Source organism: Vipera ursinii, assembly GCF_947247035.1.
Source record: "Vipera ursinii genome assembly, chromosome: 8".
Lineage (NCBI taxonomy): Eukaryota > Metazoa > Chordata > Lepidosauria > Squamata > Viperidae > Vipera > Vipera ursinii.
Window position 1 is genome coordinate 15,709,346 of NC_139519.1, and position 17,122 is coordinate 15,726,467.

General features: G+C 40.8%; 1 protein-coding gene across 3 annotated transcripts in view; it reads left to right on the forward strand.

Moving 5' to 3' along the window:
• CAMK2B (calcium/calmodulin dependent protein kinase II beta) overlaps positions 1 to 17,122 on the forward strand; it is a 172,744-nt gene that overhangs the window by 75,670 nt on the left and 79,952 nt on the right. For all 3 annotated transcript variants that reach the window (XM_083368369.1, XM_083368367.1, XM_083368368.1), the window contains exons 3-5: positions 2,269 to 2,328; positions 11,266 to 11,320; positions 15,265 to 15,330. In XM_083368369.1, coding sequence (XP_083224495.1) covers positions 2,269 to 2,328; positions 11,266 to 11,320; positions 15,265 to 15,330 — 181 coding nt within the window. The remainder of the gene's footprint in view (positions 1 to 2,268; positions 2,329 to 11,265; positions 11,321 to 15,264; positions 15,331 to 17,122) is intronic.

Here is a 17,122-nt window from a genome sequence, read left to right on the forward strand (position 1 = left end):
TTGCATTTATAACTTTCACAGCTCTGTAAAGCAAAGCAAAGCTGAAGAGATAGCATAAGCACATTGTGGTATTACTTGCCAACTGCTTTGTTTAAGGATCAAATTGATGATCCTAGTTGTGGTTGCTAAGTAAGGATTGCCTATAGATTCAAAATTGGCATATTACAAAATTGCATAAGGAGCCAGCTTCCTTCTCTTATTATCCTATGCTGAAACATGTTGAACCTTGAATAAAAATGCCTACACACATACATACATACATACATACATACATACATACCTGCTTGACATACATACATGAAATTGCCATACTATAAAATTGGAGGCAGGTGACAGTTCCTGTACCATTATGCCAATATGCATTTCCATCCAGCTTGCCACCAACTGTAACATTCTTATTCTGTTTTGTGTTTTTTATTCTTATCTCATTGTTAACATGTTTTATTTTACACTCTGGTTTCTGACTGCAATAAACTCTGTCTTTCCTTCCATTATGGCAAATGAGCTCAATTTTTAATGCATTTGAGCGCTGAAGAATTTTTTTAAGAGCTGACCTCATCTTATAGGCTCCTATTGAAGTGATAATTGCAAGTTACGATAATTTTTCTTCAGTTTGCAGAGTCATAGGAGTCAGGCTTCTAAGGATGGGAGTAATAGATCCTTGCCTTTTTCTCAAGAACAGCTGTGGATGTTACAGTCTCTTGCTATAGAAAAATCATGCTAATTGTGTCTTGCGCCAAGTGCTTCCTTTTGATTCTAATAAATTCTACTGAATTTCCCCAGTTTTGAGAGACAATCAGATCTCTCCCTTTCCTTTCTTAATCCCATTCTTATTTTCGTCTAGGTGTGAATGAAATGGGAGCCACATTTCATTGGAAATATAAAGTAGCCAAGGGGGAATAAAACAGGAACTATTAAAACAGCTTTAATCTTACACATTATTACCCCTTTCAAGAGTAGCTGATTTCGTAAAATAACAGGATACCTATGTATTTGGAGTACATCATAAGTGTGTTCAGAAAAAAAAAAAACCCACAGGGTTTTTGTAACATTTGCTGGACCATCTCCTTTTAGTGAAAATAGACCATACTTTTGATTATTGAGTGGATTGGAACTATAATAAATAGTAAAATGGCTGAACATCTCACTGTTCCTGAAATTTGATCCCTAAGTACCGGCAGTTCTTGACTTAGGACCACAATTGAGCCAAAAATTTATGTTGCTGAGTGAGGTATGTGTGAAGTGAGTTTTGCCCCAATTTACAACCTTTCTAGCCATAATTATGAAGTGAATCACTGCAGTTGCTAAGTTAGTAACCTGGTTGTTAAGTGAATCTGGCTCCCCCATTGACTTTGCTTGTCGGAAGGTCGCAAAAGGGGATCACGGGACCTTGGGACATTGCAGTGGTCATACATATGAGAGAGATGAGAAGCGTCTGAATTTTGATCACACAACCTTGGGGGTGCTGCAATAGTTATAAGTGTGAAAAATGGTCAGAAGTCACTTTATTCAGTGGTGTTGTAACTTTTTGGAATGGTCGCTAAATGATCTGTTTCAAGTCATCCTTATTTGAATCACCATCTCTTTGGAATGGAGTTGGTTTTTTCCTCTTTTTGTATCACACAGTGGAAAGCAACATATTCTATAGAGATGTCAGCATTTCATCTTTATGAAATGTCTTCTTTAAGATAACAGGCTAATACCAATATTGATTTCGATTTAGTACCAAATGAAGGGCCATTTATTCAGCAGGTTTGTGAGTCTCGCTGAGGCCAGCTTGGCCTCTGTTTGTTTTTACAGCTTACACGTAGTTATCGCTACTTACCTTGCGTTGTTTCTATTACTCTGGAATGTATCTTATGTATATTTTGCTTCAATTAACAAACTTAGAAAGAAAGTTTGCACTTTCATCATCTTAAATGTTTTAATTAGATTCTCTCCGCTCCTCCAATAGAGAGGCCGGTCAAGGCACATATGATGCAATGGATTTTATTGTTTAAATATGGGAGGGGGACAGTTGGAATCACGTGCTCACCCAATATAAAAGTCAAGTAGAAAACCAGCTTATCAAGGCAGTGGATTGAGCAACTCTGTTGGGTGCTATTTTCGTTATAATGGAAGCAACATAGTTCTGAATTTTGTTTTAATTTACTACCTTCAGAAAAATGCTCATTTCCCTCCTTGATGTTCCGTTAAAAAAACTAATGTTATGGGATCTGACATCCAAGACATCATGCTAAAGGATGCGCCTTCTTCTTCTTTTTCCAGATCACCAGAAGTTGGAGCGAGAAGCTCGCATCTGCCGTCTCCTGAAGCATTCCAACATTGGTAAATATTGTTTGGTTAAGAGGGAAATGGAGAAGAGCGGATGGGATGGAATGGAATGGGATGGGATGATGTACATGGTGAACATGAAGACTGTCTATATATCAAAGTTTTTTCACCTTGGAAACTTTAAAATGTGTGGATTTCAATTCCCAGAATTCTGAGAGGCCCATTTGGCATCTTAAAGTTGCCAAACAATTACACAATTTTCATGGAATAATATGAACAATATTCTGAGTACTGAACCAGTCAAACCAGTAAAAACTTTGTGGTAGATTTCCTCTTTGCTATCTTTTTTAAGTAGTAGGGTGAAGAAAAAAAAAAGTGAGACTAAAAAAACCTGATTGATGGCGACTTCTCTTACCATACTTGCTACACAGATATAAACTCTAGTGTGATATTATGGTGCCTTTACTTGTGGACTTTTCACTGATATTATTTATTTATTTTTTTAAATCCTAGTAAAATGGGCCATATTTTGCCCTTTTCCAATTTTGCTTGCTCCAGATTTGTTTCTGACTTAAAATCAGGGTGCAGACTTTAGATCCAGAAACGCGTAGGATCAACTGAAGTTCATACCCCTGGCAAGGATTCAATCTGGGGGAGGCTGAATGGCTTCCCAAGGAAAAATAGAATGAGGTTGTTCTTTGCTGATCTTTTGGGGGCTCTATGCATGTGTGTGTTTGTGTATGTTGTGTCAAAATCTGCTGTTTTAATGTTTTTTTCTATTTACTTTTAGTTCCTTGATTATACAGACTTAAAGATGGCTTAATGTTGATTTATTATACAAACAAGGCTTGGCATATACCAAGAATAATTTATACTTAACAGTGATTGTGAAATTACGATGAGTTTGAAATGTAGTCCTCAGATCCAACTACAGCTCTCACCCAAATCTGTGCATTATTTATTCCAGAGATATCCTTAGATTTCGGTCCATGATCAACATTCAAGAAAGTTTGGCTTGCCACTTCACTCCGCTGCATCCAGGACAAGAATGATTTTATATCAGTTTGCCTGTTTTTAAGGCTTTTCAGAAAGCCCTTCCTAACAAACTTCATGAAATTGAAATTTAGACTTCTTCTTATGGCATCGCATAGTTATTGTGAAATCCTAAATAGAGATTCCCATCATTTTAATCTCCCAAGGTTGTTTGGAAAATATTCTGTAAATTGAATGAACGCCACTGGTGTCTCTTCTTCTGGTTTATTTTTAAGAAAAGCCAGATACAAATGCAAAGATAGTGTTCCACAATTGTTACTGTGAAAGGTGGACGTGTGTTTTTTCCTTGACCAACAGGTCAATCTGCCCCCTTTGTTCCCAGCACTGCATGGAGCCACCTTTAAAGTCTTTTGCAAATTCATTGCAGTTGCTAATGACAACAAGGTTGGTAGAAGAAGAGATTCCAGGAAGCATCATCTTGACCAGGTCCCTCTCCATCTCAGCCAAGTGGGCAATTAAAACTGAACTTCCTGCTTGGTATAATGGACTCGGTGTGTTGATGCCAGTTAATTCTGTTTTAATCCTTATGGGGCTTTTTGGCTCTTTTAGAAAAATCTTCTGTTCTTCCCCCCCCCCACCACCACCCATTGCATTAGTTTCTATGGAAACTGTGTCGTCATGGGTACCTTCTGGTTAGATTTAGAGACAGCCACAAGTGCAAAATAAAAAGAAACTGTTTGTTGTGTAATGACATTGAAATAGATGCACTTCAGATAGGGGTGGGTGAAAACAGGAGCAGAAGATTTGTGAGTCCAGAAAGTTGATTGGATTGGATTGTGTGAAACTGTCAGGTAGTTTGCTTGCTTTTGATGGCATGCAATATGCAAAGCAGCCTTGATGTCTATGAACAGCAGTTTAGGGCTTAGGATGATGTCCAATTTTGGTTTACTCAGCAAATGATGGCTTTGCTTTGACTGACAGAAATGCTCGGTCTTGCTCTCCGTGTGTAATGTAAGCCCTTTAGGCTTTGAAGCTGAATTTCTTCAGAGAGTTTTGAGGAAGATAGGTATTCATCATCAGGAAAGCTGAGGAGGCATTAACCATACGGGCTACGTTAATATTATTTGGTTTAGAACAGGGGTCTTCAAACCTGGCCCTTTTATGACTTGTGGACTTCAACTGCCAGAATTCCTCACAGCCAGGCACCCGTGCCTGGCTGAGCAATTCTGGGAGTTGAAGTCCACAAGTCATAAAAGGGCCAGGTTTGAAGACCCCTGCTTTAGAAGTAGTGAAATTAGATAGGTGGCAATTATTCCCTGAACTGCGACAGGCGCTCCATTGTCTGAATAGGAGTCATGGTCCCTGTGTATGGTATAATATGAAAAATGGTGTGCCTTACGTTTTCCATTAATTGCAAAATCTGTTACTCTGAGATCTCCCCCAATCTGAAAACTTTTCCTTCACTGTGAAGTAGATTTCTCTTATTAGTTGAAAAGTTATGTATCCCTCTCAATCATATTCAATCTTCCATACATTTGGCTTCATTATATAAGTTGTAGCAATGCAGGTGGACCTGGCCATTGGAAGTGAAATGCATTATCCATAATAGTCCCAAAGGTAACTACCTTTTCAAGAGTTAACTGGACTTTCTTTGTTTTTCCCTGAAGAGGTTTTGCTTCTCATCCAAGGAGCTTCTTCACTTCTGACTGAATGGTGGAAAATGGAAGGATTTATATTCCTTGCAGTCATCTGGTCACTAGTATTCTTTCTGAGAGTTGTTGAGGCCACTTGGAGGTTTATCTGCACCTTCAGGGTCAACAGGGTAGTTTATCTGTGCCCCTGAGGGCACAGATAAACCTCCAAGTGGCCTCAACAACTCTCAGAAAGAATACTAATGACCAGATGACTGCAAGGAACATAAATATTTCCATTCTCCACCATTCGGTCAGAACTGAAGAGGCTTCTTGGATGAGAAGCGAAACATTTTCAAGGAAAAACAAAGTCCGGTTAACTCTTGAAAAAGTAGTCACCTTTGGGACATTATCCATAATATATTTGAGGACAGATCAGGAGTTGAAGTCAGAATTTTTCTTTTTTCTTTTTTTCCTATGTAGCCAAACCTGTATCTTGCTTATAAGCTTGGCCCTCTTTTGGTGCTTCCTGTTAGGCATTTCCTCTGGGTTGGAAAACTTTCTAAGACATCAGCATTTCTTTCCAACTACTCCCACCCCTCCTTTTCAATTTAATTAACCTCCTTTTAGCAAGGAGTAATATATCTCTCCCAAAGCCACGTAGCAGAAGCAAAATTCTGAAAGGCATATTTTCCCTTAGTTCTTCAGGGAAAGAATCACGTTCCTTTTCACCGCTCTTATTTCCCTACACCAACTCTTGGCAGCCAAATTAAATCTTCTCCCCTTGGTTTGTGACAGCATTGGGGTGCTTTAGCCTGAAGTGGTGCTTTTAGAAAAGGAGATATGTGTGTACACAACACTAAGCAAGCTTAACATTAACTATAGGTAAGAAGAGACTTGGTTTGTCTCCAGGATCGTAACATGTAAACATTGCCAACAGCAACTTGCTACCATTATTACTGTCTATTTATTTACTTTAAAAAAACAAACAAATGTATATACATCATGATCTAATTAGAACTAAGATGTGCAGGGTAGAGAAAGATTAGCTGTCTTCCCAAATCCTTTAGGTTTGCATTCATTGAGGGACAGAATCAAGATCACGTGAAGTAGCACTATATAATACTTTGGTAAGATAACATTTTGAATACTGCATCCAGTTTTGGCCACCACTATATAAAAAAAGATGTTGAGACTCCAGAGAGAATGCAGAGAAGAACAACAAAGAATGACAAATGGTTGTAGGAACTGGATATGTCTAGCCTAACAAAGAGAAGGACTAGATAGCATGACATGATAGCCATTGTCCACTATATAAGGGGTTGTCACAAAGAAGAGAGAGTCAACCTACTCTCCAAAGCACCTGAAGGCAGGACAAGAAGTAAAGGATTAAGGAGATGTTTCCTGACAGTGAGAACTATTAATCAGTGGAAGGGCTTGCCTCCAGAAGTTGCAGGTGCTCCATCATTAAGAGTTTTCAAGAAGAGATTGGACAGTCATTTATCTGAAATGGCACAGGGTCTCCTGCAGGAGCATTGGGTTGGATTAGAAGACCTCTAAGGTCCTTTCCAACTCTTGTTATTCTGTTAGTAGAGTTGAAGACATAGTTCCATTGTAAGGTCCAGAAGCCAGAAAGGGACAGTTTTAACCCTTTGGGTCATAAATACATCCCTATCTGAATTCAAACAAAACACCGTGGTTGAAGGAAGAATAAACGTGAAACAAGGAATGGCTTCCATTTATGGTTCATAGAAGACATGTTGAAGTCTGCAAGATTTTTCAGATCAAATTTCTTTTTTTGGAAGAAGGATGAATTGTGTTTCCCCATGTTCTCTTCCAAGAATTCCCTGCTGTGTTGCATGGTGGTATGTTTTGCTTCAATACAACTGAAAGAAAAAGCTATGTATTGAGTCTGGTTTCTTCTCCAAATAACCAATGCTAAACTACAGAGGTGTTGGCATGGTATGATTAAAAAAAAACCCCAAAAAACCAAGTTGTTGTCTGGGATGGTGTGACTGAAGCTCTTTCTGGTTTTTATGTGTGCCACATGCCACAGAGAGAGAGAGAGATGCATCCATCCAAAATGGATGTAGCTTTAATCGCACAACGCAGCTCCTATTTTGATTTTTTCTTTTTTCTTTTACATGCTCTGTAGACAACCCTACCGAATAGTCTTCCCAGGCACACTCATTCCTCTGGATCCAGAGCTGATCTTGGAGTGTTGCAAATAATGCACCACATCCAAGCTGGGCTTGTCTGTCTGTCTGTCTTTGTCTGCCATGCTAAAGTATTACTTGTTTTATTATGATGATTCATTTGAATTTATTAGCCACCCATCTCCAATGGACTTTGGCAAACAGTCAACATTTTAATGTCCACATCAAAAAAAATGCAAGTAAAAAAATAATAATGTAATGCTCTACCTCTATAATTAAATTAACGATATCCCTAAGGCCAGCCATCCTGTAATAATTACCTAACAGGCCCCAATATAACCTAGCATAATAGCAAGGTGATATTCAACTGTTAAGGGCTCTCTGGAATAACTCGGTTTTTACTTCTTTCCATAAATATCCAAAGGGACCCGATTCTGTAATGCTGGTGCTGTGATGGAACAGTTCGGCCCTTTTAATCTCACGGAAAGTGTTGGATTATTAGGAGTTGTAGAGCATCCTGTGCAGTTCTCCAACCAGGTGTAAGGCAGTCTTGGAAAAATCTGCTGAGGTTAGAATATAATTTGGTTCCCCTCCTAATACCAATACATTATATTCACTCTCATTCTCTTTCTAGAGGAACATAGTACAGTACTAGGGGTGGGAGGGAAAAAAGGTACTGGTTATGTTAAAAGTCAAAAGGGATTTTTGAAAAAAAAACAAACAACACCAAATGATAAGGTGGGGAGATGCCATGAAGGCTTTTTGTCTCTCATCCCCTGGTCCAGGGGTAGGCAACTTTGGATAAGATAAGATAACCTTTATTGTCAATTTTTTTTACTCTGGGCACAACGGCACCCATCAAAAATGAAATTTAGTTGCCCGCTCTCAAAGTGAAACACGTATATGACACATACCTAAAACATACTATATACAACATATGTATAGACCCACACCCCTACATATACATAACAATAAAATATTAAATACTGTCCATCTTGAATATATAACGGAAGGAGGAAGCCTGAGAGTTGACAAGGTAAATGCTGTATGGAATGAAACTATGGCTGAATCTGGATGTTCTGCTACGGATACCACGAAGCCCCCTCCTCCCAGAAGGGAACAAGGAAAACAGGTTGTGAAGTGTAGTGTCCCAGATAATCCTATGGACCGTGCTCAAGCAATGCTTCTGTGCTATGTCCTGGATGGGAGGGAAGGAAACGCCAAAGATCTTTTCGGCCATCCTCACCACTCTCTGCACCGCCTTCCTGTCTGAAGCAGGGATGCTTCCAAACCAGACTGTGATGCTGTGTGACAGGAGGCTCTCGATCGTCCCCCTGTAGAAAGTGGTCAGGACAGGGGAAGGAAGATGTGCTTTTCTCATGCGACGCATAAAGTGCAGGCCCTGCTGTGCCCGCTTCACCCGATTCTCACTGTTGAGCGACCAAGCCAGCCTACTCGTTAGCTGCACACCCAGGAATTTGATGCTGGAAACCGTCTCCACAGGTGAATCATTAATGCACAGAGAAGTGTGGCTGTGCCTACCTTTTCTGAAATCGACAATGATCTCTTTGGCATGCTGGCTCAGGAATTCTGGGAGTTGAAGTCATAAAAGTTGCCTACCCCTGCCCTGGTCCATGCAGGAATCTCAGAGAAAGCATTCAGGGGAGCTTCTTTGATCCTAGATCTTGGATGATGGGATCTATGCTTTGAGAGACAGTTATGTACGATCATGATGTGAAAATATTCCTTCGAAACTTGCATTCCAATTACTTGACTTACAGCAGTTCGTTCACTGACTCCTCAAAGTTACAGCGGCACTGGAAAAAGTGACATACGACCGTTTCCCATACTTACGACCATTGCAGCATCCCCAGGCTCGCATGATCAAAATTCAGATGCTTAGCAACTGATTCGTGTTTATGACGGTCACAGCGTACCCGGAGTCATGTGATCACCTTTTCCGACCTTCTGACAAACAAAGTCAATGGGGGGAGCCAAATTCACTTCACGATTGTGTTACTAACTGAATAATTGAAGTGATGGTGGCAAGAAAGGGCAAAACTCACTTCACAAATGTCTCCCTTAGCAAAGGAAATTTTGGACTCAATTGTGGACTTATAATTCGAGGACTGCCTATACTAACAAAAAGATTTCTTCAACCTGTGGAAGAAGTCCACCTTACATCCGGAATCAATCTCTTTCCTTTCTGCTTGTGATCGCATAGGTAGATAGTCAATGCAGTGTAGAATTAGAACCTCACGCTAGAATTGCAGGGAGCTGGGTTCAAACACTGCCCCCCCCTTCCTCCAGACTAGAAACCACACTGGATGACTTTGTGTATGTCACTGTTGTTCAGCCAACCATATCTGGGCAACAGTCCTGTAGGGCAGGGAAAGGAAGGTCAGGAATATGTGTACTGCAGGGAATGTGTTCCAGGAATAAGTAAAGTTTTAGCGGAATTTGCAAAGTTTGGTGGTTTGAATGAGGCTGTCAAGCTACACTCACACCATATATTTGCTAGGTGATCTGCCAGTTTGTTCCTTCTTCTGTTCTGTTTTTAACTTAGGCTTCGACACATTACAAGTTTTATTTTTTATTTTTTTAGTCAGGTTTAATTTTTGCTTCTATGGGGTGCAGGAAAGTCCTCTTTTTTTGGATATGAAGTATTTATAAGAATGTTCCTTGCCCCACCATCTTCTGCTAATAAATAAATGTTGAATTTCTATGGATTTGTTTTGCTTTTTTCTTAACGGAGTTGCAGCACTGGCATGCCTGTGGATCTTCTATCCTATTAAAATTCAGACACATTGAAATAAACTTGTAGCCGAGAATCATTAATTAAAAAAAACAGCTGGGGCAAGTTAAATTCATTGCTACGTTGTTAAAATATGTATGCATTTGTTAGAATTACAGTCTCACCTTCCTCCAATGCACGTTGCTAAGTACTTTGGTATATTTTGAATTTTATGTCTATGGAGATTTTCAGTCATCCAGGTCACAGTTGTCCCAAAGGTGCTTTTTCAAAAAGCAACTGGACTTTCTTCCTTTGTCCTTGAAAACATTTTTTTTTATTTATTTATTTATTTATTTATTTATTTATTTATTTATTTATTTATTTATTTATTTATTTATTTATTTAATTTGCATACTGCCCTTCTCCCTAGGGACTCAGGGCGGTGAACAGGGCAATACATAAAAATTAGATACAAAAGTTAAAATTATTAAAACATGATTAAACAATGCCCATAAATTAATACAAATTTAGAATTAAAATCATTTATAAAAATCCCACCCCGTCCCATCAGGCCAGGCCAGCTTGTTTAAAGAGATGGGTTTTAAGATCGCGCCGGAAGGAGCGGAGATCGGGCTTGGATTTTGCTTCTCATCCAAGGAAGCTTCTTCAGTTCTGGAGAGAACTGGAGAGAAGCAAAAGGTCTTCAAAGAAAATCAAAGTCCTATTGAAAAAGCACCTTTGGGACAATTCTGAACGACATCCGTTTTTGGAAAACTTCTGCATGTTTAATGGATCAGGTTTTAGACCCCATTAATCCATTTTCCTTTTCACCATCACTCGAAACACCTTTTTATTCTGGGATTTATAATGATCCTGTAATGGAGTATTGAGCACCAGAGATTTAATTTGAAAAACAGTGGCTATTAGACTCTTATAAAAAGTTGGGCCAATGATGGAGGTTAGTAAAAATGAGGCCTTCGTGTTCAGGATCTGTGACTGTCAGGTTTTGCTTGGTTTTTTCTGGCGTTGGTGAAAATGGGATTCTAAACAAGATGGACATCTAGATCCTAGTCCAGAATGTCCAGGCTTAATTATGGCCTAATTTTCCCCTCTCCAAGTAGGTTTATTGGCAGGCAACAGCCTAGTGAAGATATCATAGATCCGAATCCAAGAAGAGGTGGGGGAGATGACAAAGCAGTGGGGCTGCAAAAATGCCAAGATATTTGGACTCTGGAGGTGAGGGAAGGCTGAAGGGCACCTATTTTTGCTGCAGATCTTTCTTGGAGATATAATGCTGAATCCTAGAACTATGTGGCCACAGTGGGTAGCTACGATTTTGCTACCTCCCATGACTTGCGATTTGTGAGATTATGTAGTGCATCAAACAGACAGAAGGAGGGTGAGGATAATAAAAGGCACTGCAGAATTTAGGAAGTACTTTGCCCAGTGTAACATACCCCTTGTGCTTCTTTTGCAGTTCGCCTCCATGATAGCATATCCGAGGAAGGCTTCCACTACCTCGTCTTTGATCTGTAAGTAATACTTGGTTCTGAAGAAGTTCTGGACCAGCCAAGGTCTTTCTGGAATTCACTCATCTTTATCAGTCTTCCCCGCTGTGGCTTTTTTGTGGCGATGTGTTTTGGCTGCCACAAGTTGATCATCCTCTTTGCGGGTCGCTTTGGATAGCCTGATGCCCTCCCTTCCGGCACCTTCTGAGCAAATGTTTGCAGGCTGCCTCAAGAGCTGGGCAAGCGTTGCCATCTTAATGGATGAAGGTGGGCGAAGACTGCAGCTGCAGGGCTTCCATTAGCACGAAAGGGTGGGCAGGGAAGAAATGGGAAGGAGGCTACCGACACGATAGCTGTGACTCAGGGACCCTGGCAGGCTGGAGTCTTGCTCAACCCTTTTTGGAGACCCAGATGAGGCCAGCTAGGAACCATACAGAAAGTTGGCTCCAGGTCTCCAGATGCTGATTTTGCCTTGATTCCTTGCCCTTTCATTTGGTTGTGAAGGGGGTAGGCCATGTCCTGGGCAAAGTATCTGCCCGTGGGGGGAGGCACAGAGACAGGGTGTGCTTTGCTTGGCTGCCTCTCACTTGATTTCCAGATATAGAAACCAGTGATCTCATCTCCTCCTCCTCTCTGACAGCTCCAGTTAAGCAGCAAACTATATTTAGCTGTCCTCTGAGTCAGTGCAGCCCCTGCTCTCGCTCTCTCTTCCCCCCCCTCTTTTTCCTTGCTTGGAGTCACACAGACCTTGGCATAGCCATGGCTGCAGCAGGAGGAATTGAAAGCTAGCAATAGATTTTTCCCTTCCATGTACACCCTGCACTGTGGCCAAAGGTGGCTCTGTGCCCAGCTGTAGAGACCATCAGATGCAATACTCTTTCAATCATTCTGTGTGCCATTGCAGGCATGTGGGATTAAATCTGGGTTCCTTGAATACCTGGCAGATTGAGAAGCATCTGTGCGAAATGAGGGGGGTTGAAGAGGAGCAGGCTATGGTCATCCAGTGAAGATGTTTGAAGAGCGCTAGTGCCTCTCATGCCCAAGACTTGATCTTGCAGTAATGATGTGGGTGCTGAATTGTCCATTTGGGTCTCTGCTGTAACCTTTATATATCCACTATGTTCTGTTTCCTAATCTCTACATTTCTGTATCAAAGAGGAATCATTCTTGTGCGTTTGTGACATCCTGCTATTTAACACATAACCGTTCCTCTCCCTTCTAGCCTCTCTCAAAGTTTTTAATTAATTAATTACCATTTGGAGCTTAAAGAGTAAAGTCCAGAGGGACGCGGTGGCTCAGTGGGTTAGGACGCTAAGCTTGTTGATCAGAAGGTCGGCAGTTCGGCGGGTCGAATCCCGAGTGCCGCGTAACAGAGTGAGTGCCTGTTACACGTCCCAGCTTCTGCCAACCTAGCAGTTTGAAAGCACGTAAAAATGCAAGTAGAAAAATAGGGACCACTATGGTGGGAAGGTAACAGTGTTCCATGCGCCTTTGGCATCTAGTTATGCTGGCCACATGACCACGGAGACATCCTTGGACAAGCGCTGGCTCTTCGGCTTTGAAACGGAGATGAGCACCGGCCCCTAGAGTCGGAAACGACTAGCACGCATGTGTGGGGGAACCTTTACCTTTACCTTTACAGTAAGAGAGAGAGAGAGGGGGGGGAGATTATTGCATATTGGTTGATTTGGAAAGGAAGCAGCATGGTGGTCTAGTGGTGAAGACATTTGCCTCCCACTCAGAAGATTGAGAGTTCAATCCTAGGTAGCAGCAGGTATTTTTCTCCTAGTGTGCAAAATATCTACTGTGAACTCTGCATAGGCATCAGGAGGGGCATCCAGCCAGTAAACACTCAGCTCTGCCCAGGCTACCCGAACTAAGGGATTACAGGATCATAAAAAGGGACTTGATTTAGTGGGGGAAAGGGAAAGGATATAAAAAAATGAACAGACTCCGATTATGATTTCCCCCCCACACACAAAGATGTAGTCGAACGTTATTTGTTGAATGAAATAAGGAGAGTATATGATGGAAGTAAGGAGAATAAATGGAATGCTTAGCTAATAATTCAATACTGAGTGAAAGACAAGGGTGTGATGTCTCCTTGGTTGTTTGGTGTATTTTTTGGATAAGCACATAAGATACACTTGTGTTGGCATTAGGGGAATATGGATGTACATGTAGTTTTGTAAGCGGATGACCCTGTATTGTTGGCTGAGAACCCAAAAGATCTGTAGCATAGATTATACGATGCAATAAAGAGTATGGATCTGAAAATTAATATATCAAAATCAATAGCTGTGTTATCCAGGAAAATAGCATGGACAGTTGCAAGTTATTCATAAATGTTATTCATAACTAGAGCAAGCAGTCGGATTTGTTGAATTCCTTCGTGGAATATTTGCTAACAACGGAAGAATATTTTGAGAAATTTAAGATGGTAGAAAAATAGTGGTATGGGTCAAGAGTAAAGTGGGAGATTGAGAAAGTTGTAACTGAATGGAGTTGATGAAACCCTCGGAAAGAATGAACATGTTAAAGAACAAAAGGCAGTAACACCAGCTGCCTGCAATTAGTGCAGGTTCAAGTCCCACCAGGCTCAAGCCTTCCATCCTTCCCAGGTAGGTAAAATGAGGACCCAGATTGTTGGGGGCAATTAAGCTGACTTTGTAATAATGCCGCTTGGGGTGTGTGTGAAAGCCCTAAGCAGGCATATACATAGAATGAAGGCTATTGCTAAGCACATTGATTTGTGCTTTAGATTGTAAGCCGCCCTGAGTCTTCGGAGAAGGGCGGGATATAAATGGGATTTTTTTAAAAAAGTATATGAATCAGTTTATGAATAAGAATATCTTGTAAGGAGAAAAAGAAATATAAAACCCTAGTGATTGGTAGTTATGTAAATTAAATTTAGCTGTATTTCTTCCCTTTTAAAATTCATGGCTTAAGTGGCTTTGGTACAATACTTCTTACTTGTTTATTGTACTTGATGTAACATTGCTTGCCCTGAAATAACTAGTATTCCATCTGGACGAGAGATAAAATAGAACTTCTCCCAAAGAGGAGAAGAGAAGAAGAAGAAGAAAAAGAAAGTGGACAAATGACCTCAATATAAATGTACCATTTTGGGGTAGCTGCAGTGAGATTTTAAACTACATCTATTTACTTTCAAGTTAAAGTTAGGCCTTTTCTGACCAAACAAATGCAGTTTTGTCACATTAGCAAGCCTTGGCAGCTGCTCAACAAGCTAGACTTACGTTGGCTTTGGTGAGATTCCCCGATGGAAGTGAAATCGGGTCCATGACAATTTATTTGGGTCATGGGCCAGGCCATTAAGTAAGGGACTGAAAGAAGATTAGGACTCACAGCAAATGGTCCAACTCTTTCAGGAATAGTGGTTGTAATGGAAAGGAGAAATAACTTTGACAAGGAAAACCTTAAGGAAGACACCGGTCTGATTAAAAATAAATAAATAAAGTCCCAGCCGGTATTGTAACATGAGAACATTTCTCAGACAAGATTCTTCTTCTCTATGGAGATTCTCAGTCATCTAGGTCATGGTTGTCCCAAAGGTGCTTTTTCAAAAGGCAACTAGACTTTCTTCATTTTTGCTTGAAGACGTTTTTGCTTCTCTTCCAAGACGTTTCTTCAGTTCTGAAGAAGCTTCTTGGAATCTTCAGTATGCAGTAACCTTCCGTTCTGAAGAAGCTTCTTGGATGAGAAGTGAAAGGTCTTCTTCAAGGAAGTCCGGTTGCCTTTTGCAAAAGCACATCCTTGTTCTCATGAAGATAAAGGAATAGGGTGGGGAGAATTACATTCAGTACTGCCATATTTTGTCCCATAACTTTATGATTAAAGTAGTAGTGACATGCATACCTTGAACTTCCTGGTCTGGTCTGCCTTGAAAGTGATATACTCTCCAAATGTCCGGTTGACAAATCTCAAACTTGGGTTGTCTCACCTTGCAGGGTCACGGGTGGTGAGCTCTTTGAAGACATTGTTGCCAGAGAATACTACAGTGAAGCTGATGCAAGGTGAGTGGTAACTCCACAGCCACCTGTCCCCCCTCCATCCTTCTCCCTCCCTCAGCCCCACCCCCTCCCTCTGTTCCCAAATCCTACACCAGCTTGAACCTGTGAAATATGAACCCATCTGTGATCAGGGAAGTTTGGGTGGGGGTGGGAGCCACGTGGTTGGGTTCAAAAAGATATCACATGATTGCAGTGATGTTCACATGTCCTTTTGGCACCAGTGGTTGCCATCATGTGCCCCATTGCCTCACACAGTGCCAGCCAACTCTCCCGTATATAACCCTTGGACTGCTGCTCTTGATTACATAGTAGAGAGTGGAGATTTTGTTCACCTCATAGTTGTGAAGAAGATAGAATTTATGTGAGGCATTGCAGGGTGAGAATAGATGCACCTATCCTGGTTTCTTCCTGTGCCCCCACTGCCTCCCCCTTTATATATGATGCAAGTTCTCGCAGTACCTCTGATCATTTAAGGATACTCTCTTTTCCAAATGAACTTTCACCAGAACAGTTCATCCCTAGCTACCAGCTCCTTTTTTGCTAAAAAAAAAAGTGAGAGAGATTTGGTTGGAGAGCCAAATGACAGGTGAGAGAGATTTGGTTGGAGAGCCAAATGACTGGGAGTATACTCCCGCTATTACAAACAGGCCTTAATCTGTGGCTTGAGTATCTCATGTTCAAATGGGGTGTTAGCATTTTTAATAAAGGAAGTTGTTAGTGCTTTCACACTTTAATTTTCTCATCCTACTTCAACCATAGAGAGATTGGCAGTGCTCTAGACTAGTTCGGAGGTTGTATGGTCTCCTTGGCAGATGATTGTCGGTTTAACCAGGATAGTTGGTGATAAGAACGGGAGGTGTGCAAGGATGCGAGAAAATTGGAGTAAGGAATAAAAATTGGATGGGACACAATAGAGAGTAGTGTTTGCTGGGCAAAGTATCTATCATTAGCACAGAGTCCAAAGCTTCATGAAGTGATGCACCCAGGGCCACCAAATTACAAAACAGGATTGCATTTGAGAAGCATTCATAGCTACAGCTGGGACCCTGAAGTTTGTCAACCTAGATTGGAAGGAGTTCCAACCTTTGGAGTGGTGCAAAGGAGCAGAGGTTGAGGAGACAGCAGGAGGCACCAAAGAGACATCAGCAAATTCAAATGTCATTTTAAAGCTTTCATAACAAGAGATTGTTGACCAAGGCATGAACGTGTTAGTCAAGAAGTACATTGTCAAGTTATTTCTGTTTGAGTTAAGAAACATAGCCATTTCCCAAGTGTTCCAGACATTTTGCAAAGAAGACACTCTAAGAGAGGGAAGCCATAGCAATCCCAGAGTTTAGAATCTGGTATAATTCTTCCCCACACAATTTCAGCTTTTCTACATTTTTACTTTCCTACTTTGTTCCTCCAGGGCTTCAGTGGTGAGAGAAATACCACAAGAGAGCAGAATAAACTCCAGCCCATTGTTTTTGATTTTGTATGCTCCTTAGGACAGCAACCCCTGATTTTTTTTATACTCTGTAAAAGATCAGGGACAATGATAGTCTGCTATAGATAATAAAATCTTGTGTTTTGTTTAAGCACCTCTGATTTGATGGTAATCCTGCGTGAAAACCGTAAGCCCTTTCTCATGGTGGCTTCCTGCCCATCAAGAGGGGCCTAACGATGGAAAAGCATCCTCTGTTATTCTTAAATAAAGGTGGTCCTCAACTTACAACATTTCATTTAATGTCTGTTCAAAGTTACAGCGACACTGAAAAAAGTGACTGATGATCATTTTTTTCCACATTTGCAGCAT